Below are 24,783 nucleotides of genomic sequence, written 5' to 3'. Positions count from 1 at the left end.
CAAAACAGGCTACCAAGTCTCCTTCCTGATGGGAAGAGGAATTGCTTCCCAGTTGCTGAGCGAAGTATCTGGACCAATCAGTTGAACACTTGCCCGACTAGGGCCCTCCCCAACTTGAACCATATTGATCTCATAAAACATCTCCTTGAGACCCTGGCAAACTCTGTCAATGTCATCCTGAGTAGAAGGATTTTGGACTTCTTCAAATTGTGGCTTGACAAAAGAGTAGGCAATGTGAGGGATTGGTTTGGACAGATTCCAACCATTCTTTTTGCGGGCCTTGGCTCTGTCTATGTCAGCTGATGTTGGTTTAAAGCCCAAGCCAAAGGTATTTTTCTTCGAAAATAGAGCAATGGGGTTCACAATTCCTTGTAGAGAGGATCCCAATCCTTTTCCTGGTTCATAGCAGTTCCTCAACATCAGCGAAGCTACCATCATAGATGTGGCTGAAAGACGGGGATGCAGAATTGGTTTTCCTTCTTCCACTTGGTCCACCTCAATCACCTCAAATGCTTGATATATGATAGATTCACATCCTTCCTTGGCGTCGATATATGGAATGGACGGGTCTTTATAGACAGATGAGTCGTCCTCCCCATGAACAATAATTTCTTGCCCGTCACACTCGAATTTGACCATTTGATGTAGGGTGGATGGTACAGCTCTGGCCATATGGATCCACGGCCTTCCCAAAAGAAAATTATAGGAAGTTTCCATATCTAACACTTGAAAGACAATGTTAAAATCAATCGGGCCGATTGTCATGGTGAGTTCGATTTCCCCAATAGTGTCTCTTTTTGAACCATCAAAAGCTCTGATGCTGACATTACTGGTTCGAATTCTGTTACTGTCGATGTTCAGCTGTTGTAGAGTAGAAAGCGGACACACATCTACACTTGAGCCTCCGTCAATCATGACTCCTTTTACGTAGTGCCCTTCACATTTGACCATAAGATGCAAAGCTCTATTGTGGCCAGCCCCTTCCTTAGGCAAATCATCATCGCTGAAAGTAATTCTATTTACTTCAAAGAATCTTTCAGCCATTTTTTCTAGCTGATTCACCGTTGTCTTTTCTGAGACATATGCCTCGTTCAGAGTTTTGATCAACACACGACGATGCTCTTCTGAATGCAAAAGCAGAGATAACAAAGATATCTGAGCAGGAGTTTTCCTTAGTTGGTCAATGATTGAGTAGTCTTGCAATTTCATCTTCTTAAAGAATTCCTCCGCTTCTTTTTCTGCAATGGGTTCTTTCACTGGCAAGTGACTTTCCCTGGCTTGCTTAGCTTTTCTCAATTCCTCTGGTGAATAACACCTTCCAGAGCGGGTCAAGCCCCCCATTTCACCTGTTTCTTCAACTATCTCTTTTCCTTTGTATGTCATGACAGTCTTGTTATAATTCCAGGGAATAGATTTTGTGTTTGTCACTAGGAGTTGGGCAACAGGTCGGATCACGACTGGCTCTGTTATATTCCTCAAACCATTATTCGGAATGATCTTTTGAATGCCTCCGGGGATGTAAAGTTTTGGCCCACCCAATTGAACCTCAACCTTTTTTGTGCTTCCAGGAACATAGAGAATCGTTTTTTCAGAACATGCCAAGTTCAAACTAGAATTCGCACCTTTCACCATCAATGGTGCCAATTGAGGCGGGCTCACTATCACTTTTGGTTCTGGCCTTATAGTTCTAACAACCATCTCTGTCTTGCCAGACTGCTTATAATCCCGATCATCACAAATCATCCCAATAAAATGTGTATTATCATGAGTTGGGAGCGGATTGTTTGTGATATTAGGAGTATCCTCATTGTTTGTTACCACAATTGCCTTTGTTTCAATCAAATTTTCAATGGCTTTCTTTAATGTCCAACAGTTTTCAGTACTATGCCCTTGGGTGTTAGAGTGATACTCACATATTGCATTTGAGTCAAAACCTTTTGAATTTGGATTCACATAACGCGGCATAATAGGTTCAATCAACTTCAACTACATCAACTTTCGAAATAGGCTTGTATATGATTCTCCAATTGGGGTGAACTCTTTCTTTGGCTCCTGTTCTCTCACATATTCTTGTCGGGGACGAGGATTATATGGTGCCTGAAAATTCGGCCGGAGTTGACGGGAGCCTTGTGGAATCAGTGCCCGCCATTGTTGGTGATTAGGAGGCCTAGCATAAGCCTGAGCATTAAACACTGTGTATTGTTGCAGGGGAACTGAGTATCAGGGACCTTGAGGCGGATAATAATGTTGAAGAGAATTGGATAGTCCTTGTTGAAATTGCACGTAAGAAGGAGCTATTCCTCTTTGAACTCCCCCGAACCCAGATGCCATCATGGATCCTTCCTCCTTCTTTTTTCGATTTCCGAAATTACCTGACCCGCTTTGAATTGCTTGTGTGGTTGCCTTAAGGGCTGCCTGACTCACAATTTTGCCTGACTTCATGCCATTCTCAACTATTTCACCAATCTTAATCGCCTCAGCAAAAGGTTTACCGATGGCGGCCAACATGTAATGGAGGTAATCTGGATCCTGAGCTTGGAGAAAATAGTCAATCATTTCTGCCTCTTTCATTGGTGGTTTGACCCTAGCAGCCTGTTTCTCATGGTTTGTTCCAAACTCTTCATTTTTCTGGTCATTTCCTCTTGTTCCATATTCTTTTCGGGCTTTTCGATCTCAATTGGGAACACGTTATGAGGAGTGTGCTTGTATGAATCTGGAACCTTTAAAGTCAGTTCTGGAGAGTAATGTTGGGCATTATGAGCATCCAGCTGTGGATCATTATTGGACTTTTGAGCAAGAGCCGGTTGAGGGACAGTGAAAGTATGGACAATGGGTATAGTAGGTGGGTCATTTCTGAGGGGTGCGATTGGAGGACGTGGAATGGAGGTACTGGGGATAGTGGGAAGGTTAAAGCTCGGACTGAATCCAGGTTGGTACAATGGGTTACTTGTTATGGAGATAGGCACTTGAGTGGCAACTGACACATTATGAAGATTGTCCGAAGGCCCTATGGGTAGTGAGAGCGGTGCTTGTCCATTCACCCAGGCTTGGTACATCACCTAATGCCATTTTCATTTCTAAAATGATCTTGGAAGGCTTTATGTTTCATCCCGGCTTATTGATTTATTGGTTTATTTTCATCTTGAATTTAACGGGTTTTTTTTCTTCATTTTTTTTAGATTAATTATGGTTATGATCACATCCGATGAGGATTGCCTACGTATCATGATGCCACATGAATCAGACCATTACGTAGTTCAGGGGAAAACAATAATAGTTTTTTTTAACAAAACGAAATAATACAATAACAGAAAGGACATTACATTGAAAATGACTTACCAAACTCTGACAAGACCAAAAGACAGCGATTTTAAAGATTCAACAATGACTCAAACTAAAACATAACTACTACATAAAAAGTTCTAACAACTACGACTATAATTCAACTCCACAATCTTCTGGCTTTCAAACACTGGAACATCTGCTCATGGTGGGGCTTGCCCTGGTTGACCCCCTAATGTACGGTACATCCTTTTTAACTCTGCTGCAAGATGACGGGCAAAAGTAGGTGCATGCTCCAAAAACTTCTCATAATCCATCCCTTGGCAGTTCACATAACTTTGAGCGGTATAAACAGCCAAATTATGAACTTGCTCTTTGAAGTACTGGAAATTCTGGTCTCGATCTTGTAACTGCTGCTGGCGAGTGGTGGCTATCTCCCTTATGTGGCCCTCACGATCTAAGGCTGACTCCAACTGAGCCCGAAGTCTAGCTTGCTCGAGTCTCGCCTGAGCCATCTCCCTATCAAAATCTGCATGTTGGTATTCTCTATTGTACCTTCTCATTTCTTCCAACTGTGCATGGAGCTGAGCTTCTGAACGTACCCAATGGGCCTTCTCTCTCTCGAATTGAGCCCTCTTTTCTTCAAATTGTGTTACTTGGCGATCCTTACTTGATTCGGCCTTCTCATTTAGCTGTACGATCTTTTCATTGGCTTTGTCCAATGACTTTTCAGTCTTTGCCAAGAGGGAATCATAATCTTGCACTTTTTCCATCAGATTGGCAATGGTTCTCTGGTCTTTCCAACTTCTCACTGGCACTTCAGAGGCTTTCTTCATCTGTTGAAGTTGAGCACGAGGGCTTCATTTTTGCAGATTAGACTCTTCTTTTCCCCTTCGGCTTCTTGTTCTTGCAAGTCTTTCTCAAAATTGAGGTTTCTTAGCCTTTCTTCTAAGGCATGAATAGTTGTTTTGTATCCCTTTTCCCGTTCACCCCAAGCCAACCGTTCTTGGATTTTATCATCAAAGGCTTGAACATGCGGCCTTTTGGGGGCCTTTTGGGCTCTGGCACATCATCCACGTGAGACCTCTTCCCAAACCATATAGCATAACCCGGATCTACCTCACCTCTCGCAGGATCTGGCACCTGAGTATCATATTTCAAGTAGCGACAACCATTCCAAATTTGCTGGATTAAAGCTTCGGGGAGTGGGGCTTCGGGGTGTAGCTCAATAACTTGCACACTCAAATCTTCATCCTTAGGTACTACTTGGTACCTTCCTAGCTGTCTTAGAACTCTGTGTGGCGCATACGGCTGGACACTTCTCAAACCCAACAATAGCAAATAACTTTTTAGGGCCGACATGTGTATCACCTCTCTTAGCGGGAGCCATCCCAAAGTCCACTCAATTTGACTTGCATTTAAAGATCTTAGGTGGGATATCCAGGCTTTCACCCCTTCTGGAGAGTTGTAATCTTTTACTCTTTCTTCGTAACTCTCAATGAAATTGTCCTTGTTCGGACCATAGCTCATGAACTTGGGGTGATGTCGGAGATGCTCAATCAACCACATTTGTAACAAAATATTGCACCCTTCGAAGAATTTTGCCCCAGACTTGCACAAAGTCAACGCCCGATAAATGTCTGATAGAATGATCGGGGCAAGAGTGTGATGTTCTTTGGTAGTGAGGACCTGTACAACCCTGGCTATGCGGGTATCAATTGTCCGCTTCTCGTTTGGGAAGACCATAATTCCCAGAAACGCCACTATGAAGGCGAAGCGACGATGAATCTGCCATGTGTCTTTGTTCTGCTTGTTGTTAAGGCCCTTTTCATGCATTTCAAACCCATTTGGCTGCCCGAACCTAGAGTACAAGAAGTAGAAAGAACAACACCCTTCGACTACGTTGGTCTTTCTAATTTGCTTACTGATGTTCAGAAGATCAAAGAATCGGTGTACAGAAAGAGCCCTTGGGAATATGAGCTCCTGGTTTCTCAAATCCCTGCCAAACCCAGAATATCCAGCTATCTCTTCTAAAGTGGGAGTTAGCTCAAAATCGGAGAAGCGAAAGATATTGTGAACGGGGTCCCAAAAAATTACTAGTGCCTCAATCAAAACGTCACGTGGTTTAATTTTCATAATATCTGTAAGGGCTCCCAAGTGCTTGGTGACCCATTTCTGCCCATCTTCTCCTAAATCATACCACCACATCTGAAGCTGAAGTGGAGCCTCGCCTACAACTGTGAATGGTGTGTTCTGAACAGTGCTCATTTTGTACCTATGGGTGGTTAAGGTTAGGGTTGACACTAGTCTCAAGAGACAGAACCAATGCACTCCTTTTGCAAAACAATCTTTTGTAAATAACTCAATTTTAAGAAAAATCAACGAGAAGGGGGGCTATTTTTGCAATTTTGACCGAAGAAAGGGTGGCTATTTTTGCAATTATGGCGCCTTCTTACTTTCAAGGATAGCTTTAGGGTCGGGGGAAGGGCATTATGGTCAAAGTGATTCCCAATTGACAGACACGTCCGTTCTTGCGAGAACAGCCCTTCAACAATTTTGAAGATGTTCTAAGACTATTTTGACAGGAACGATTTGGGATTAACCGAAGCTGGGTCTGCTTATTTATTTATTTTTGATTAAAAAAAAACACTAGACACATTTCTTTTCTTTTTTTTTTATAGTTATTTTATAAAAATGGGGCCGAACCCTATGAAGGTTGCCTACGTATCTCACATCCGGTAAGAATCAGACCCGCGTAGTTCGTAAATATTTCAGGAATAGGATGACACTTTTTTTAAAGAAAATTCAGGCTTTTTTTTGGGGTGGGGGGAGGGGGGTAAATACTGAGATTTTCGAAAATCGGGTAAATTTTCTCCCTCATATTTTCTTCTTTCTGGTTTTCCCTCAATATTTTTATATTTTTATTTTATTTTAGAAACCGGTCAACATGCACAAACCAAATCAAACATAATGCACAAGTAGCACATAAGATGCATCAGGATGGTCTTGTAATTTCGGGTACACCTGTCCTAGACGGACCCAACCCCTATGTTGAGTCCCCAAAGTCAAATGCACATGATGCAAACAAACGTTCCTATTAGGGATCCGGCATGAGGCTATGTTATTCTAGGTTTAAATCTTAAGGGGAATGTTTTAGACCTGGCATACCCAAGCGGACAGCTCGAGCCGAGATGGGGGTAATGTACCGGGAGCACGAAAGTCTACCCGGCCTAGTTACTGACCCAGCCTCGTTTTAATTGGTATGACTTCTAACAGAAAAGTGGGCCACGCGCACGTGTGCACCATAAATTCAGAAGACTCAGAAGGGAGGCGTAAGAAGACAATTTAATACAGTTCAAATAGTATCAAAGCGGTAAATAAGCAACAATTAGCACATTAGGCCCACAAACACAATAATATCATACAATCAATAAAGCCAAGTATAAATCACATTACAAGCTCGAATTCTGAACCCTGAACCAAAAGTTCTGGGTTCTTGTTCCCCAGCAGAGTCGCCAGAGCTGTCACACCCCCTTTTTTCCCACGCAACCCTTATTACGAGGTTGAGTTAGAAGAGTTTTTCTAATTAAAGTGACGTTTTGAAAAGGAATTATTTATTATTCAGAGTCGCCACTTGGAATTGAGTTTTGGTGTTCCAAGTCACCTTTTATTGAATCCCTTATCAAAAGAAAGATTTGACTCCTAATTTATGGTCTACGAAAATAGAAGACTGAGTAAGGAATTCTGTTGACTGAGGGGAAGGTGTAAGGCACCCCTCGAGTTCCGTGGTTCTAGCACGGTCGCTTTATTGACTAATGTAAGGCTTAAATCAATTTTTAGTTATTCTTGTATTTTATTGATTATGGCTTATTTATTACCGCTTAATTAATTATTATATTTTATTAATTGTGTTCACCAAGATGCGGTACGCACACAAGGTACTTCTTTGAAATTAAATGTTAAACAAGGTACGGAATGTACACATTGTCAAAACATAATTATTTTGAATTTAAAGGTATCAAGACGCGGGAATGCACACATGATCCTTTTATTACTTAAGCATATCAATCCAAGGTTCGGGTATGAACACATGAGCTAATATTTAAAGTACATCTAAAGTTTTTCTCGCGTTTTATAGTATTTCAATTATTTATCTTTTTAGATCTGAGATATATATTTGTATACTATTACTTTTACCTATTACAATGAGTCTTAAATTAGTGCCTAGGCCGAATTAATATACTCCTTGTGAACCCTCTTTATTAAAATTGACATATAAATGCGAGCAACAATATGGCCAAAAATTTAGCCATGACATTTGTAAGCAATTAATGCAAAATTAAGACTAAAGTTTGAAAATACAGTCATTTAACGATCACAATCATGAAACCAATTCTTGACTCCAAAATGGGAAGCAGCAAACTAATTCAATTCTTGAAACTATTTCAAACAAAAAATTATCCTAACACTATTTCAAATCATTAAGAACTCACTTAAATCACTAGTATAATATTCCATATACGAAGGACGTTAGCTTTTAAAAAAAAAATTCTCATATACTCTAGCCATATATATCAATAGAATAAGTCAACTTAACTTACTTAAACGCCAAAGGCAGTAAGTAATAAAAATAATTAACGTAACTCTAGTCACTTTCTTTTTACCTTTTTTTTTTCTGAGACTAAATAACTGACCAAATTAACAAGTTACAGGCGTGATTTAAGCTTACAAAGATATTTTTTTTTTTTTTTACAGAAAACTTTACCAACAGGGTTGAAGGATTTTCGACAGAGACTCCGATTCACTCTTTAAGTTGAAATGCCTTTTATTTTTTAACTGATGCTCCTACGAGTCTAAGCGAAAATATACCGCAACTTCAGCTTAAAACGCAGACAATACAGTAACGTGCTCGACATAACATTTATACCAACTTAACAATAGATAAGGCGAATATTAGCAGGAAAGCTTCATTCATCCAAAGCATATTTAGAGTAAAACAAGCAGAAAATAGAGTCTTTTATCTTCTCATGTAGCTTATAAACCTACTGTTAGAATGTTCATATCAACAAACAATTATGTAATAGGCTATCAACATGAATCACTTAAAGAAAGTTCTCATAAAAAAAACAGTAACAATATTAAGAGAAAAGGTAGTATATCCAAGACGAAAACGAACCTCTAAGGCAGCAAAAGAAATTTTTCCTTTTATTTATAAAAAGTCGAAACTGGTACAAGGAAGCAACTTTCGAATCTTCAGAACCAAAAACCCTAACAAAACCTTGACTTCGAAACTCGCCGGAACTCGATGAACCTCGGACGTACTCAACTGGGTTTGGGTTTTTTTTTTTTGGCTGAGATTTGGACCATTCTCGAGCTGCTTTTAATTGAGTTTGGAGGTTATTTCAAGGCTGAAATATTTCCGATGACGTTTAATGTCGATAATGAGAGAAAAGATAAAATCTTTGGCTGCTACTAGCTTAACTCTTTTTAGCGTTCTTTCTTTCTTTCAATTTTCATTGCTTGTTTCCTTCTTTTGTGAAGTATTTTCTTTCCTCTTTTCAACGTTACTTTCCTTCTGTTCCCCCCGATTTCGTTCCCTTTTTCTATTTTTTTCTGTCCTCCCCCTCCTTTTCTAATCTAAATGTATGCCTTATATAGAGAATGTGTAATAGTGTGTGTGTTGATGGAGAAGAAGAGTGGAAAGGTGGGGGGGCGTGTGTGTGTGTGACGAAAATGGGGATATGGGGTTGGGACGTGAGAGACGTGAGTAAGAGGGACATAAAAGGTGGGAAGTTAGGCTAAAAATGGGGATTTATGGGATTGGGATTGTTATCTAATTAAAAATCAGATTTTTGAATTCATTTTTTAGGAGATAAATTAAAATATTAAATAAAAAGATTAACTAATATTTCTTACAATATAAGAAAATTAAATATTTACATGTACTTTAAATGATACTAATAAAGATACTATAATTTACTTATTAAAATTCTAATTAAAGAAAACTAATTTTTTTTTTAAATTTTCTTTTTCTCTTTACAAAAAGAAATAAAATTTGTACTATAAGTATGTGAATATCTTTGTATTTTTTTTTTTTTAATAAAACCTATTAAGAGTAAGATAAAAGTTTAAAATATTAAGATTAGACCTAAAAAGAAATATTTACACTAAAATAATATAGAATTTGAGTGCGGTCAAAAATTAGGTGTTCACACCTGTGGAAATCATTCAGGCGCTGAATCATTGGTTCAAAAAATAATCATAGCCGGCTACTACTGGATCGATATAGAAAAGGACGCGAAGGAGTTCATATGAAAATGTGATGAATGTCAAAGACACGCTCCGATGATTCATCAGCCCGGGGAGCTGCTACATTCAGTTTTGTCACCATGGCCATTCATGAAGTGAGGAATGGATATCGTTGGCCCCCTTCCATGGGCACCTAGTAAGGCTCAATTTATATTATTTATGACTGATTATTCTTCTAAATGGGTGGAAGCCCAGGCATACGAAAAGGTCAGGGAGAAAGAAGTCATCGATTTTATTTGGGACCACATCATATGCCAGTTTGGAATGTCGGCCGAGATCGTATGCGACAACGAGAAACAATTCACCGGCAATAAAGTAAGCATATTTCTCGAAGATCATAAGATCAATAGGATCATATCAACATCCTACCATCCTAGTGGGAACGGACAAGCAGAATCAACCAACAAAATCATACTCCAAAACCTCAAAAAGAGGTTGACCAACACCAAAGGAAAATGGAAGGAAATTTTACCCGAAGTCCTATGGGCATACCGTATGACCTCGAAGTCCAGTACCAGGGCCACCCCGTTCTAACTGGTTTATGAAGCCGAAACTTTAATACCGATCAAAGTCGAAGAACCGAGTCTCAGGTTCTGATATGCAACCAAGGAATCAAATGACGAGGCAATGAATACTAGCCAAGATCTATTAGATAAAAGGCGTGAAGTGGCCCTTGTCCGGTTGGCCGTCCAAAAATAGCAGATCGAGAGATATTACAATCGAAGGGCCAACCTTCGACATTTCAATATCGGGGATTTGGTGCTGAGGAAGGTCACGCTAAATACCCGAAACTTGGATGAAGGGAAGTTGGGACCAAAGTGGGAAGGCCCTTATCAAATTATCGAGATCACCGGTAAAGGATCGTACAAACTCGGAACAATAAATGGTGAGCAACTACCGAATAGCTGGAACAAAGATCACTTGAAGCGATACTACTGCTTAAGTACAACCACATTCATTTCTTTTATTTTGAACTAACACTTGCAGGTAACAAACAAGGACCGATGCAATTTTTAGGCCTGAAAGCACACATTGCACTCTTTTTTCCTTGAACCGGTTTTGTCCCAAGTGGGTTTTACAGTAAGGGTTTTAACGAGGCAACAGTTAATCGTGCTAACTTAAAATCAAAAGCCGATTACAAACCAGTATTGAAGATTATGACAACAGTATTCGAGGCCTCTCTACAATCGGCCCTGAAAACTGAGGGGCATTACCCTCGGATAACGTCTTCACAAGGAAAGAAACTTTATGGCTGAATGGTCTCGGCTCGATCGATATGATTTATTGTAAGGAACAAATAGTCAAATGAACCGTGCCCACATAGACTGCTCGAGCCCTGGCACAAAATATTTACACATATGTAACTATTATGCACAAGAATAAAAAGAAGTTTCTACCTTGCGGATAAATATTTTGTCCCTTAAGAATTTCTCTCTTTTGTCTCTCCTCTTAAGGAATTTCCTACATCTGATCCCCTAAAGGTATCGAGCCCAAGGGCTACCTTTATCCGGGTCCAAACGATCACTCCCAATCGGGGACTGCCGTCCAAAAATAAACTCGGACGGCTCGGACTGAGGGAGCCCGAGGGCACAAGATCTATTAGGCAACGCCCGAACCTTAAAGGCTACGGTCATCCCCATTCGGGGACTGTTATCTTAGGCAAGCCCGGATAACTCGAGGTGACAAGCCCACTGGGCAACACCCGAACTAAAAAGGCTACAGCCATATTAAAATGGCTCGGAGACGTCTATGACCTGTAATAAAAAACAAGGCCTTGAAAATTTTCTAAATCGGTTCTAAAGGCTACCCCCAACAAACTATAATCTATAAAATTATAAGTACCTTAGGGAAAAGTTCTGGTCATACCGACCCCCCACGATGCCTTAGACAAAATAATGTCAAAGGCAAGGCCTGTTTGAACCCCCGAACACTACCTAACTAGTTCAAGCTAAGGCATTTCGATCATTGCAAACATAAAGAATAAAGAAAAAGGAAACAAAACTCGTAAATTGTCGAAGGGAAAACAAGCTTTATATTATACATACAGTCTTTAGAAAGGCCAAATAGCCTTAACAAAAAGTACAAAAGTGCACAAGTGCGAAAAAAGCAAAAACATCTACAAAGTCGTCTAAATAGCCTAGTCTTCTTCGCCCCCGAATCCATCGGAACCCACTGAGCCTTCCTCTTCTTCCTCCTCGGGGTAAGCCAACTTCTTAGCCTCAGCCTCGAGCCCCTTAGCGATTTTGATCTCGGCCGATAGATCAAAACACCGTGCATGAATCTCCTCGAGGGCCTCTCTTCGTGACTGTCGCTTCTCATATTCAACAATGTCTTGCAAGCGATCCTGGGCCGCCTCGGCATCGGCCTTATATTGGGCCACCATCTCGTCGGCGTCAGCTTTAACCACCATGGCCGTTGACTTGGCCATTTCAAGTTCCTTGGCCATAATTTCTCGATCAGAGGCAACCAAACTTTGCCGAGACTGGAAATCTTTAACCTTTTTGGCCCGCACCTCAGCCTTTCCCTTTGCTGCTCGAAGCTAGACCTCAGCCGAATTCAATTGCGCCCGAGCAGCCTCTCTTTGCGAAGCCAAATGATCCATCCTGCCCCTCCATTCGTCGGTCTCGGCCTTGACAACATCCATCTCAGCTCGCAGTTGATCAATTTTTTGTTGGACGTGCGGATTCCGGCCGTTAGTCATCGAGCCTAGCTCTTCGTCACTAACCTCAAATATTTTTACCTGCTCGACCAAGTCGGCATGCTCCTTTCGAGCCACCTCCAGCTTAGCTTGGAGGCTCTTAGTCTCCCCCTCACGCTGCTAGCCGAGAAGTTTGTAAGAATCTTTCTTCTCAGTAAGCCCTTGGACCTTGGCCTTAAGCTATTTTAGCTCATCCCGGTATCGGAGAAAAGTCTCGTGGTGAAGCACCGAGGCTTACAAGCACAAAGAGAAAATGTTAGAGTTATTTGTAAAATATCCTAAGTACAAATTGAAAATCGTTGAGGAATATCTAAAGTTACCTAGTTTAACGCCTGTTGTGCTTCGTTGAACAGACAGGGTGCATCCACCCCGTTCATCTTGGCCTGATCACCCTCGGTCACCAGACACCGAAGATATTGGCCACCCCTACGGGGGCGGAGAGGACTCGGGCGTCCTCCAAAAAGGAGATAGTGATGGACCGCTTCCGGCCAGGATCCACACTCGGGGCAAGGAATCGATTGACTAGTTTGGGGCTCGAGGAAGGTCTGCTTGCTCCCGAAGATGGGCTCTTCCTTGGTATCTCTAAATCACCCAACCCGGTGATGCCCTCCGTGGTCGTAGAATCCACTCCATCAAAAAAGTCACGGAATGGGTCGTTCGCTCCGAGGACCCCCTCGTTGGGACGTTCCTTCACCGTCTGAGCCTCGTTGTACATGGACTCAGTGAACAAAGGTGACTCGGTGATCTCTATCACACCAAGTGCTTCCTTCGGCGCATTGCCCACATCCCGAGAAGCTTCGGCATCGGCCTCCTCATCGACCTCCCTAACTTGATGAAGACCGGCATCGTCTCCCTCTGATTCGGAGGCCCCTTGACCTTCGAGTCGTGACGACACTCGGGCCACCAGATTGAAGGCTTCTACCTCTTTTTCTCCCTCGGATTCATCCCTCAGCTGATAAAGAGAACCCGAAGGTGGTGCTCGAGCGCTGGTACTTTCTTTGGATTTATGCACCAGCCTTCTCTTTGGTTTTTTCTTCACCGAGCTCGGAGAACTCGGACCCTTTTTTCTTTTCTTCTCTTCACTCTGTCTCGGAGCAGGGGACTCGGTGGGAAAATCATCGCTACCAGATGGGGGCCTCATTTGGACATCCTTGGATAAACCTGCAAAAGGAAATAAAACAAGTGAGAATTTAATGATGCAAAAGGAAAACCAAATATTACTCATGAAAGTGATCTCACCATGCGAACGAGCCTCCCATCTGCCCTTTAAAAGCTCGTGCCACGAACGCTCGGAATAAGGCCTTTGTGATACGATGCCTTCGACCCACTCCTTGAGTCGAGGAACTGCATTCAGGACCCGAGCAACAACTGCACCACCACAGAACACCGATAAGAAGGAAAAAAGCGATAAATTATATTTTGGAAGAAAAATTATACTTACGTGACATGTTTCACTTCTCGGGGAATGGCATGTGCTCAGCCGGGATCAAGTCTGAGGTACTCACTCGGACGAAACGGCCTAGCCAACCTCATGTCGTTTCTCGTCGTTTACTCTCCGAAAAATGGGGGGACTATCTGTATACAGTCGAAATCGAGCTCGCCTACGACATGGCAGGTTAGGCTCGGAACGTGACAACCAAAGACTGAAGATCGACCCCAAGCCTCACCGAGCTAGAACCCGAGGTATGAACGCCTGCCTTCGAGAATATTGAGTCCATAATCCCGGAGTCGACCTTAGCCCCGATTGAGCTCGAAAAAACATTGTTAACATAACCAACAGAAGACCGAAATATCCGTGACCGGTCGGATATTACGGCGGGAATCTCGGCGCGTATCAGTAAGGAACCGACAATCAGCTAATCAAAGGATTTTTACCTTTTATAGCATTGTACCTAAAGTAGGGACTCCCCTACTATATAAAGTGGGGTCTGATAATTCATTGAGGACACTGTAATACGCATCCCAAAGCAACATATTATTATTTTCTTTAAGTTCTTATTCTTCTTGATATCGATTGAAATATGTTCAGCTCGAGGGTGGCTAATCTTCCAAGGCTGAAACTGTTCAATTCGTGTGGTTTGCATATAGTTTATCATTATATATTTCAATTGCAATCTGATTTATCATTTTGTGTCAAGTTAATCTACGTATCCTTAAAACCACTTACAAATTCAATTGTTATCCGATTTTGAGGGAAAACAAAAATAATATATCAAAAATTTGGGTCCATTTTTGTAAGCTTTTGGACAGAATGAAACATAGTTTGTTCCAGATCTTATTCCTCCTTTCCTCTGTTTGAAGTTGAAATCAGAAGCATAAAGTTAAATTCATCATTTCCCTCTCATTTCCTTAGGTTCAACGTATCCATTAAATTCAAATTAAAGAGAAGGGAAACAAAGGAAATGCCAAATTGAATATTTCAAGGTGGCATTTCGAATAGAATTTGGTTAGTTTATTTTTTCATCCATTGGTGGACCTCTCTTATTCAATCAATCAGCTTCACAAGTATGCAAAAGAAGATGTAGTTTGAATTATTGAGAGCTTAAAAATCTGACATTCTCTCCTACTTTTGTAATCTGTTATCTATGACGAATTGACGATGACTACATTGGACTATGTTTCCCAAGACAGTTAAGGTAATAATATTAGTCTTTATTACCAAGAAAATCTCTACATGGACGTTTAAAATGCCAAACCCATTTTTTCTAGAAAATGTTGTTGTTACAACTATTGTAAGAATTCAAACTAAAGTTTTTTGGCCAGTCAAAAGAAAGGAAAAAAGGGCGGGGGTGGAATTATTCCACCATTATATTCTGGTATCAACTTTTATTGTTTTAGGATTGCTCTATTTAAATGAGCCCTACATAATACGACTTTAGATTAATGGGGACATCATTTTCGAATACCTCCACCAACCAACCAGTAAATTGATGATTGGAATTGTATGAAATGTAAATAGAAAACTATATTGATTTCTCATGAGGTAGGAAAAAAGGAAAATGAAGTTTGAAGAGTTTTCGAGACAACAGAAAACAATTGCTTAGTGAGTAGTGACTATAGCTATAATTTCATTCCCTATGGCACTGGGGTCGTTCTCCGATGAGCTTTCTGTCCTGATGTCATCTTCTTCGTCATAATTCAGCTCCTATAAGTTTTTTTTTTAAAAAAATAAAAAATAAAAATCAATGTCAACGAAAGAAACAGAACATGCCTTGTAAACTTGACTCAATGCGCTAAAAATAATTAGATTTCCATCAATTAAATAAATCAATTGTGATTGTAGAAGAGGATGCTAGTAAAATAATGTTCTACTTGCCTTAGGCTGATATCCATTCATTTTCTTTTCTTCTTCCTTCTCCCTGAGAGTTCGAATCGGAGAAATTTTCTGCTGCAATACCACCACCACAGTCAATTTGTCAATCAATCAATCAGTTTCCTCTAAATCTCAAATTGTCCGTTATTTAAATTCTGTATGTCTAATGTACCATACTCATGTTCATTTTAAAACATGCCAGCAGTTCTTTACATTATACACATCCTTACACAGCTACCTTGTTCAACCCACAAACAACAAAATTAAACAAGAACAACTTCAATGGGAAATTTCCTTACTCACTTCTTATTACCATCAAATTTTTAGATTTGTTTTTTATTTTGATTGCAAACACAGATTTGAAATTTTGTACTTTCCATTTTTGGTCAAACTAAAAGCAATCAGAAAAAATAAATAGAGTTACCATGCAGGATAATCTGAGCTCTTTCAATCGGAAAAGGCGATCGACTTCAAGCTCAAGCTCTTTCTGCAGCTCTCCTCTGTTGAACAACTCTTTCATCTGCAAATCCAGCATCAGATTCCTTTCTTTCAACATCTTCTCCGTCTTCTCTCTATCGATTCTCAGCCTCTCGAGCTTCTCACGAATGGCGCTCAGCTCCTCAGCTAATGATGAATCGAATGGTACTTCCGCTTGAATGCAGAGTACTGCATTTTCCCTTTTTGGATGGAGATTCTCTTTGTTTGAGTTTTGGGTTAGTGAGATTCCTATCAATTGTAGAGTTTTGGGCTTGGGATGATTATTGGGAATTGCCGGAGTATTAGTATTCTTGGGCTGAAGGGGTTTCCGGCCACTTTTTGGGCGGTGGATCTGATTGTCGGGGAAAGGTGATGGTGGAGCTGTGGATGCCATTTTTCTAATTTGGTTTTTTTCGAATTTGAAATGGTACAGGCGGACAACGACTACTTATAAAAACTTGTGTACAGACTTTGAACGTGGCTCCAGATCTTGTTTGTATTAATTGATGTTATGATTGATTTGACATAACAAGGCCCATTAGCTCAGTTGGTTAGAGCGTCGTGCTAATAACGCGAAGGTCGCAGGTTCGAGACCTGCATGGGCCACACTTCTGCCAACTTGCACTTAACTGGTTATATTTTTGTATGCACTGAGAACGTACAATGCTTAGTTGCCTACAAATAGTATTTCATTATTGCAAATACTCAAACAATGATTTGGCCATCAGATTTTGTAGACTATTGAAGTCATATGTGAATAAAGAGGAGAGGATAGTGTCGTAAACCTTGCATTCCAGCATCTCCTTGTTGCGCCGAAGGATGTCTTCCACCCATTTCCCAATAGCAAGGTGTGTATTGAACCTCGCCAAAGCCAGAATGAGGACAACTCCAAGCTGGAAGACCTTCATCAGAAGGTTTGGGGCTAACACAATTGTATGATCATGAGTCGATGATTTCAACAGAAGAACCTCTACCAGTGTTGGTAGCCTTGCTAGAGAAATTTTCGAGGATATCGAATTCCTCCTTCGTTGACTATTCCGTAAGGTGAAGCGAAGAGTCAGGAGACTGCCTTATTAGCGGAAAAGCACCAATCACTGGGAAATTGACTTTCAATTGAAGAACTTTGGTGTGCGGATTTTTTTTATCCCCCGCAATCTCAAGGTATGGATATGGAATTTCATGATCCTTGAAGTGCACCATGGTTGCTTGTGTAGACATGCAAAATTTATTGAATTTAAATTCAATAAAACCTTTGGACTATACTTTAAATATATGTTAGTCCAAATAAATATTATGGGCCAATATGATTAGGTTAATTATATTAGTCCAATATATATGGATTAAATAAATAAATCCAAATTTATGGGGCTAGCCAATTTAATTGGGTTAAGAGTGATGAGCCTACTTCATTAGGCCCAAGAGGTCCAGTTTGGTGCCACGTGTCAAATGACGTGGCACGTCCAGTCAAACAGAAGAGCCAATGGGATCACGCCACATGTCAAAATGACAAGGCATTCCAAATCAAATTGGAGGGCCAATGAAATTGTACCACATGTGCAAGTGACATGTTCTGGCCAATCAAATGCGGCCTTGTCACGCTTCAATCTGATTGGTCGAAAAGAATTTGTTCTCATCACAACTCTTCTATTCCACAACTATAAATAGGGGTCTTCATAACCAAGAAAAAACACCAGAAGTTATAACAAGAAGCAAGAAAGAGCTCGTGGATCAAACGCTGCAAATTCCTCCACAAGTTTCAAGCAATCAAGTTCAAGTTTAAGAAACCAAGTTCAAGAACGAAGAACAAATCAAGTTCAAGCTCAAGTTCAAGAACGAAGAACAAATCAAGGTTCAAGGAGTACGAGTTCAAATCAAAGTTCGTGCTAGTTGAATTCTAGATCATCATTCGTGACAACAAATATAGATTCAAGATCAAGCTCAAAGGCCCTTGAATTTACATTGGAAAAGTAGAATCAGATGATTCATAGAGATTGTACACTCATATTATTTGAAATAAAATACTACGATTGTTGCAATATGTTTTCGGTCTCGATTATTTTCTTGACGCAATTTATTGTCTACAGTTTGATATCAAAATCAAGTTGTAACTCTCCAGAACTGCAAACAAAAAGAAAAGAAAGAATGGAAGAGTTAGAAGAAATAAAACTACGCTGCCAAAAGAGACAATGCACGAGCAAAGTATTAAAAAAAATGTCTGTCAAGGCACTTAAAGCTGTCAAGGCAAATCATCCAAAATTCAGGACCATGTTCGAAGTATTATCTGTGCAAATCTAAAAAGCATCTGAACCTGATTTTTATGGATATTATAGTTCCAGAAGTCCTCTTTCCAACGGCGCAAGCGGATTGAGGTTTCAACGTGTCTGCAAAGAAATATGAATTTTTAAGTCAGGGCGTGCAGAGCTGTAAAAAGCAGAACTCCAGAAATCTAGTACTGAGTTCAAACAAGTATCTGTACAAATATACTTAGAATCTGGATCTGATTTTTGTATATATTGTAGTCCCAGAAGTTCCCTTTCCAACGGTGTAAGCGGATTGTGGTTTCAACGTGTCTGCAAAGAAATATGATTTTTTTAGTCGGGGCGTGCAGAGCTGTAAAAAACAGAACGCCAGAAATCTAGTACTGAGTTCAAACAAGTATCTGTACAAATATACTTAGAATCTGGATCTGAATTTTGTATATATATAGTCCCAGAAGTTTCTTTCCAACGGTGTAAGAGGATTATGGTTTGGATGTGTCTTGCAGAAAGATATGATTTTTTTAGTCAGCGCGCGCAAAGCTGTAAAAAATAGAGCACCCAAAATCCAGAGCTGAGTTCAGAAGATTACCTGTGTAAATTCACGGGGAATTTGAACCTGATTCTGGTGTAGATTGTAGTCTCGGAAAGTCTACTTCATGACACCAAAGACGGATTGCAATTTCAATATATGTGCAAAAAGATATGTTTTTTCTTGTGAAGACGCGCAAAGTTGAAGGATCAGTAACTGAATTCGAAGTTAAGTTTTGAAATTTGCCTAAAACATGGCAGCTACTTTTATATATGATGTAGCACCTGCAGCATAGTCCTGTTTCAAGAATTTGAGGTCGTACCTGGTCCTAGCACTTGGAAAAGAAATTTATCCTCACCAGAATGAAGCAAGGCGTTGCTGCGACGAATGATGTTACGCCTCCGACACTGCTATTAAAGGTGGCAAGTCTCGCGAGAATTGTGAAGTAGATAACTTAACATCAGTAGATGCCTAAGGTCTTGAACCAGCTGCATAAGTGATCAAGGCTATCAGTGTCTGCTCGATGAAGGCAATGTTCAGTTTATTAGCTAACGACATGAAAACTAATGACGCATATTGTGCAAGAACGGAGTCCAAATAACAAACATCTGGCGTGCAACATATTAACTATATAAGTTGGGCGTCTAATTGGTATTAGAACTACTTGCTACGGGGATATAGGAACTCCATCAAAGGTTTTAAGTAGCATTTAGCAAAGGAACAAAACTGAGCAATGATAATAAAGAATGCCAAACAATTTCGCAAAGAGAATCACCTGTCAACTGCTACCATGCAAAGAGGGCTGAATATGTATCTTAACAAGTTTGGATACATATTTATGCATCGTAATCTACCCTTTTATAGGCGTAGGAAAGCAGCAGGTAAACTCAAAAGAGGCGGGAATCGAAGGATAGGGATAACTCCATCGGAATCAAATTGAGGATCTCAACGGAAAAGATTTTGAGTAATCAAAAAGTTGAGGTCCATCTGATAAGTATGTGTTTTGTTTCATGATTAATGTCACGCCCCGACCTCGGGAGCGCCACCCGCGCTTAATCGAGATATCCCGGAAGTCTGTTAGATGCCTTCTACCCAATCTTGCCCATTAACAATATAAGAACTAGTACATGTGATAGATGTTACACCCTGTGCGTCCCAAGATGACGTAATGAATATGAGACTAGTTAATCATGATTTAAATGATTTTAAAGTCATAATATGGCTATATATGATGTTTGGATAGAAAATATGAAGTTTGGGAAAAATCGGATTAAAGTTGCGGAAAAATCGATTAAGGATTTGCCTTGTAACATATCTTTTTGAGAAATAAATTCCGTGTGCTATATGAGGTCTTTTTGGGACATATTACATATCAAATTGAAGGTCTTGGAATTTAGTTTCCAACGCTCTTAACCGAACATTCATACGACACCCGGATAAAAAGTTATAGGCGTTGGAAGAAGGACCAATGCTAGGGTGCCAAGTAGCATCTTTTGACTTTTCAAACAAAATGGATATTTATATCCTTATCTCGTTTCTTTCTTCAATTTTCCAGAACACACAACCAAATAAGACCCTACTCTTAAGCTCTCTGCAAGAGCTTCAAACAAGATTATCATCCCGGGCACAGAATCAAGCAATGATAACATTAAAACGATCCCTACGACGTAAGTATATCTAAATCGCCTCTCTTTTTCTGAGTAGTTTGAGTTTTGGAAGGTACTTCATAGTTAGAAAAATGCGTACTTTCTGTATTTAAGTATTTAAATATCAAGGAAGGTTGATAAATTCATTTCCTAATAGTTAGAACTCACGGGACGGTGATCGGAAGCCGTGAGTTCGAGTCATTCACTTGTAGCAGATTGTTTTGTGGATTTTTTTGTGTTGCTGTTGGGCTACGCGTTTTACTATTGTTTTGTGGAGTTTTGGAGGAGTAAGATTGTGGAGAAACACCACATAAATGCATGAAGTACCGCGTTATATACGCATTTCCTATGAAGTACCCTAGGTGTTTATTAATGTATTTCTTATGCATTTCATTTATTTATACATGTACATTGACCCATGACCAGATGGCGTTATATATGCGTATATTATATGTATATGGAATATGGTAAAAGGTTACCGCATTATATACGCACCACCACCTGATCAGCTGGTATACGTTGATGATTTCGGCTACAGTGGCTGAGATGATATGATGGGATGCCCTCAGGGGCTTGATGATGTTATGTACGCATATACTAATGCATGTTATGACATTTATACGCACATGCATGACATTATAAATATTTTCATGATTCATAAAGTTATTCAGACTTACAGGTTGAGTTCCTTACTCCATGTTTCTTTCATGCCTTACATACTCGGTACTTTATTTGTACCGACGTCCCTTTTGCATGGGGACGCTGTGCTTCATGCCCGCATGTCCCGATAGACAGGTTGAGAGTTTTCCTAGTAGGATATCAGCTCAGAAGAAGGTATTTGTGCACTCCACTTGCTCCGGAGTTGCATTTTTGGTCAGTATGATTTGAATATGTATTGATTAGTATAACGGGGCTCTGTGTGAGACCCCAGGTGTTTCTCTCTTCTCTTACGTAATATACGTAACGTGGCGTGGTTATATTAGGTATATATGATTGGGTATAGCACATTGGGAGAATAATACTGAAAATGTGTGGTAATATCAAGGAAATAAACTAAAGCTTTAAGTCAAAGGAATCCCTTAAACAAAGGTTCATGGTTAAAGAAATGGCTCGGGTAGCACCCCGCGCGTTCGGAAGGTTTAAGTTAACTTGCACCTGTGGGATAAGACTAAGAGTGTATAATATGCTAAGAATAATGTGTTATGAGGTATTATAATATCACACTGGTCACATGTTAAGTTTTGGAGTCAAGCAAGTTGCGAAATAAAGGTCGGCAAAAGTTATCGTAAATTTCTCTAATAAATTTTCTAAACTTTGGGTCAAATGTATCAGATCATTTCTCACATTATATAAAGAGTTATGGGAACCACAACCTACCAAATCGAAGGTCTACGAGTCTAGTTTGTAACCAAAGAAATCTCACATCAAACCGACATTGGAGTAAAAGGTTATGACTGTTTTACCGCGGACTGTCCGGGCTGAAATCGGGTCGCAAACCGGGTCGGGTCAAACAAGTGGTATAAGTCGGAAAATCCGACTTTTAAGATCCCAAAATATTTTATCTTCGTCCCAAAACAGTGAGAAAGCTTAAGAGAGGGTTTCATGGTGTTCTTGAGTGATTAAGGTGCGTTTTTAACGATTTCTATCGTTAAAGTTTTCCCCCGTGCCTAGAAGCGCAATCTCTACGCTTTGCAATTGTTTTCCCCTTCTATTAGCTGTGTTTGGAGCTATTTTTGGAAGATAGAAAATTATTGTTCTTGCTGGTTCTTCAAGATTTATACTTGGTTTGCCAAGGTAATCATCTTGGGACTCTTTTATGATCATTTTTACAAAGTTCTACGGGCGTTTCGTCAAGTTAGGGTCATATGGCAAATCTACCGATTTAAACTCATTTATGAACTGTTTATAGGTGCGTATAAGCTGCATATATATAGTGGTTTCGAAGCTTAGGACGTAACGAACAACTTTCGTTAAGGAACTACAGGCATTCGGACGTTCGTTGGAGAGGTATGTTAAGGCTAAGCTTCGTCCTTCCTTTTAGCACGAATTTTGGAAAATTCCTAAGACGCCAAATGTAATATTTTACTATTCTGTTGCTAGAAAGACCTTCTGTGAAAGGCATTGGTATCGTAGCTGAAGTATTTTCATGATGCTATTAGGTTGATATTCCACTCATTCGGTTAAAAAGGGTATTCAACATCTATATATGTCATTTTGTCGGCTTTCTTAAATATATGTTCATATATATGAATTCTTATTCGTCTTTGGGTTGTGTGACTTAAAAATAAGGCATTTAGTATTTGCGATCAGTCCTTCTTCCTTGTTAAAGTGTATTTTAAAATCTCTAAAGTGACACGTCGATTTCAAAATTTTCAAATATAATTTTTATGTTTAAACTACTAAAACATTTGATTTTTTTTTTTGAAATACTTTCTTTTACTAATTATCAAGAAATCAGGTATAAGGACTAAGTGAAGCACCTTAAGCTTTTTATGAACATATTCAGAGTTAAGTTATCTTTCTAAAAGTCGAGTTAAGTTTTCAAACTTATTAAAAAAGATATGAGATTCCACGAGACATTTGTATGCGATACGAAGGTGATTATGAGATTATGAGAATAAGAGTACCAATGAGCCAAGGTTGGCTAAGTTCTTGTTATGGCCTATTATGTGCATTCAAAGTTCATATCATACATGACATATTATGCATGGACTTCGAGCTATAATCGGAGGTAAGGGGCCTATTTGCCCGAAAGACTATATATATTGTACAGATGGCCACAGGTTGGCAATATGATACCGGTTAGCTACCGGGAGAGACCGCCATTGCTAGCATTTGGTTGGGTATGTCATGCATTTACATCAATATATATGTATTCACGACATACGATTACACGAGCATACCATGCATATTTTATTACTATGAGGTCGGATGTCGGCCATGGAGGCTATCAGAGTTTCAGTGTCAGGTGGTATCTTTATTACCTTTTTACATCAGCTATGTATGATTCTACTTTCTGCCTTACATACCAGTACATTTTTATTTGTACTGATGTCCCGTTGCCTGGGGACACTGCATTTTTGTTTCGTGCGTGCAGGTCCAGGTAGGGACTCTGATCGACCCCTCCGCTAGGATTTCGGGGTTCAACTGTGAGTTGGTAAGCTCCACCTCTTCCTGGAGCTTTCATAGGATGGTTACTTTTGTTGTACAGTTTGGGTATAGTTGGGGCCTTATCCCGACAGTGCTTTTGACACTCTTAGAGGCTATTGTGGACACAATATTCTGGGTTTCTTTTTGTAGCTTTCAGTCTCCAGCCCATAGGCTTGAAATGTATATATAGGTGTGTAGGCATGTATGTCTTCAGTCGCGTCCTCGTCGGCCAGCTAGTATTTTATTATTTTGGCTTGTCTACCTATGTTTATATGGCTTATTGTTATTCATGTCATAACCTTACGGTACAAGCTTAGTATTTCAGATGTTGTGCTTGCCCGATCTGTTGGGCCACCAGTCTAGTTAGCTAGTATGTTTAGTGGCTAACTCGATCGAATACAGTATCGAGTGCCAGTCGTGCCTCCCCTAGTTTGGGGCGTGACACTGCCTCATTTTGAAATTTATGTACTCTTAGAGGCTTGTAGACAGATTACATGTATATGGATACTTGTATGGCCTTATCGTCCTATGTCTTGACTATACAAATGATTATGTCGGCCTTATAGGTCCGTATGTCACATGTATAAGTTTCTATATCATGTTGGGTTATCCTATGTCTAGTATTCCCTTATGTTTTATTCTAGTTATCTCATGACGGTCTTTCCGGTTCATTTACCCATGATAGTATGATAAGAATGATACGTTACGTTGGTACTCTGTTTTGTTAGGCATCGGGTGCCCGTCGCGGCCCTTCGGTTTGGGTCGTGACAATATACATAAGAAGAGTCAAGTATTCTACAATATTTTCTACTACTATAGGATATTCATTTATGATTTCCAAAATATAACAAGTTTACTGATATGATAAAAACATGTTCGCCTAAATACCAACACTTACTAGTTTAATTCTTAATATCATATACCACCCACAACCTGTCTACGGAGCCTCTAAGTACAACAGAAGAGTAGTATGGATGTGCCAGCGATAAGTCCCCGGCTATACCTCAAAATGTAACGTACAACATCAAATAACATAAAGCCCGGAATAGAGTAGGGCTCACCAAAAGCTGTAGAATAGAGAGTAACTGCTAACGAGGGTCAAAACCACCTGCTGACGAATC

General features: G+C 39.9%; 2 protein-coding genes, 1 long non-coding RNA gene and 1 other non-coding gene across 6 annotated transcripts; 1 reads left to right on the top strand and 3 right to left on the bottom strand.

The window, feature by feature from the left end:
• Positions 1 to 9: 9 nt before the first annotated feature.
• LOC142179914 (uncharacterized) lies at positions 10 to 1,965 on the bottom strand. Its single transcript, XM_075250807.1, has 2 exons — positions 804 to 1,965; positions 10 to 569 (listed from the first exon to the last, which is right to left on the bottom strand). The coding sequence occupies exons 1-2, from the start codon at positions 1,963 to 1,965 to the stop codon at positions 10 to 12; spliced, it is 1,722 nt and encodes a 573-aa protein (XP_075106908.1).
• A 13,270-nt stretch (positions 1,966 to 15,235) lies between these two features.
• LOC107786111 (uncharacterized) lies at positions 15,236 to 16,502 on the bottom strand. Of its 2 annotated transcripts, none has more exons than XM_016607548.2 (3): positions 16,027 to 16,502; positions 15,606 to 15,677; positions 15,236 to 15,434 (listed from the first exon to the last, which is right to left on the bottom strand). In XM_016607548.2, exons 1-3 carry the CDS (start codon positions 16,471 to 16,473, stop codon positions 15,330 to 15,332), a joined length of 624 nt encoding a protein of 207 aa, XP_016463034.2. In that variant the 5' UTR covers positions 16,474 to 16,502; the 3' UTR covers positions 15,236 to 15,329. The 2 variants fall into 2 exon arrangements, with proteins under 2 accessions (XP_016463034.2, XP_016463035.2); XM_016607549.2 differs by having other exon boundaries at positions 15,606 to 15,674.
• A 109-nt stretch (positions 16,503 to 16,611) lies between these two features.
• On the top strand, positions 16,612 to 16,685 carry TRNAI-AAU (transfer RNA isoleucine (anticodon AAU)). Its single transcript has one exon. It is a non-coding gene; the product is annotated as a tRNA-Ile (tRNA).
• Positions 16,686 to 17,649: 964 nt separating this feature from the next.
• Positions 17,650 to 20,065, bottom strand: LOC107786112 (uncharacterized). Of its 2 annotated transcripts, none has more exons than XR_012708369.1 (5): positions 19,642 to 20,065; positions 18,927 to 19,354; positions 18,556 to 18,649; positions 18,388 to 18,460; positions 17,650 to 18,197 (listed from the first exon to the last, which is right to left on the bottom strand). It is a non-coding gene; the product is annotated as an uncharacterized LOC107786112 (long non-coding RNA). The 2 variants fall into 2 exon arrangements; XR_001648057.2 differs by having other exon boundaries at positions 17,660 to 18,197; positions 18,564 to 18,649; positions 19,642 to 20,062.
• Between the last annotated feature and the right edge of the window lie 4,718 nt (positions 20,066 to 24,783).

This window comes from Nicotiana tabacum, chromosome 4 (genome assembly GCF_000715075.1).
Source record: "Nicotiana tabacum cultivar K326 chromosome 4, ASM71507v2, whole genome shotgun sequence".
NCBI lineage: Eukaryota > Viridiplantae > Streptophyta > Magnoliopsida > Solanales > Solanaceae > Nicotiana > Nicotiana tabacum.
This window is presented reverse-complemented; position numbering and strand designations above follow the sequence as displayed.

Coding starts and splice junctions, on each gene's coding strand:
- LOC142179914 (XM_075250807.1), bottom strand. CDS start 1,965: ATGCCGCGTTATGTGAATCCAAATTCAAAAGGTTTTGACTCAAATGCA. Junction 570..803: donor CAGCATCAGAGCTTTTGATG/GTTCAAAAAGAG, acceptor CTGTCTATAAAG/ACCCGTCCATTCCATATATC.
- LOC107786111 (XM_016607548.2), bottom strand. CDS start 16,473: ATGGCATCCACAGCTCCACCATCACCTTTCCCCGACAATCAGATCCAC. Junction 15,678..16,026: donor AGCTCAGATTATCCTGCATG/GTAACTCTATTT, acceptor GTGGTATTGCAG/CAGAAAATTTCTCCGATTCG. Junction 15,435..15,605: donor TGAATGGATATCAGCCTAAG/GCAAGTAGAACA, acceptor AAAAACTTATAG/GAGCTGAATTATGACGAAGA.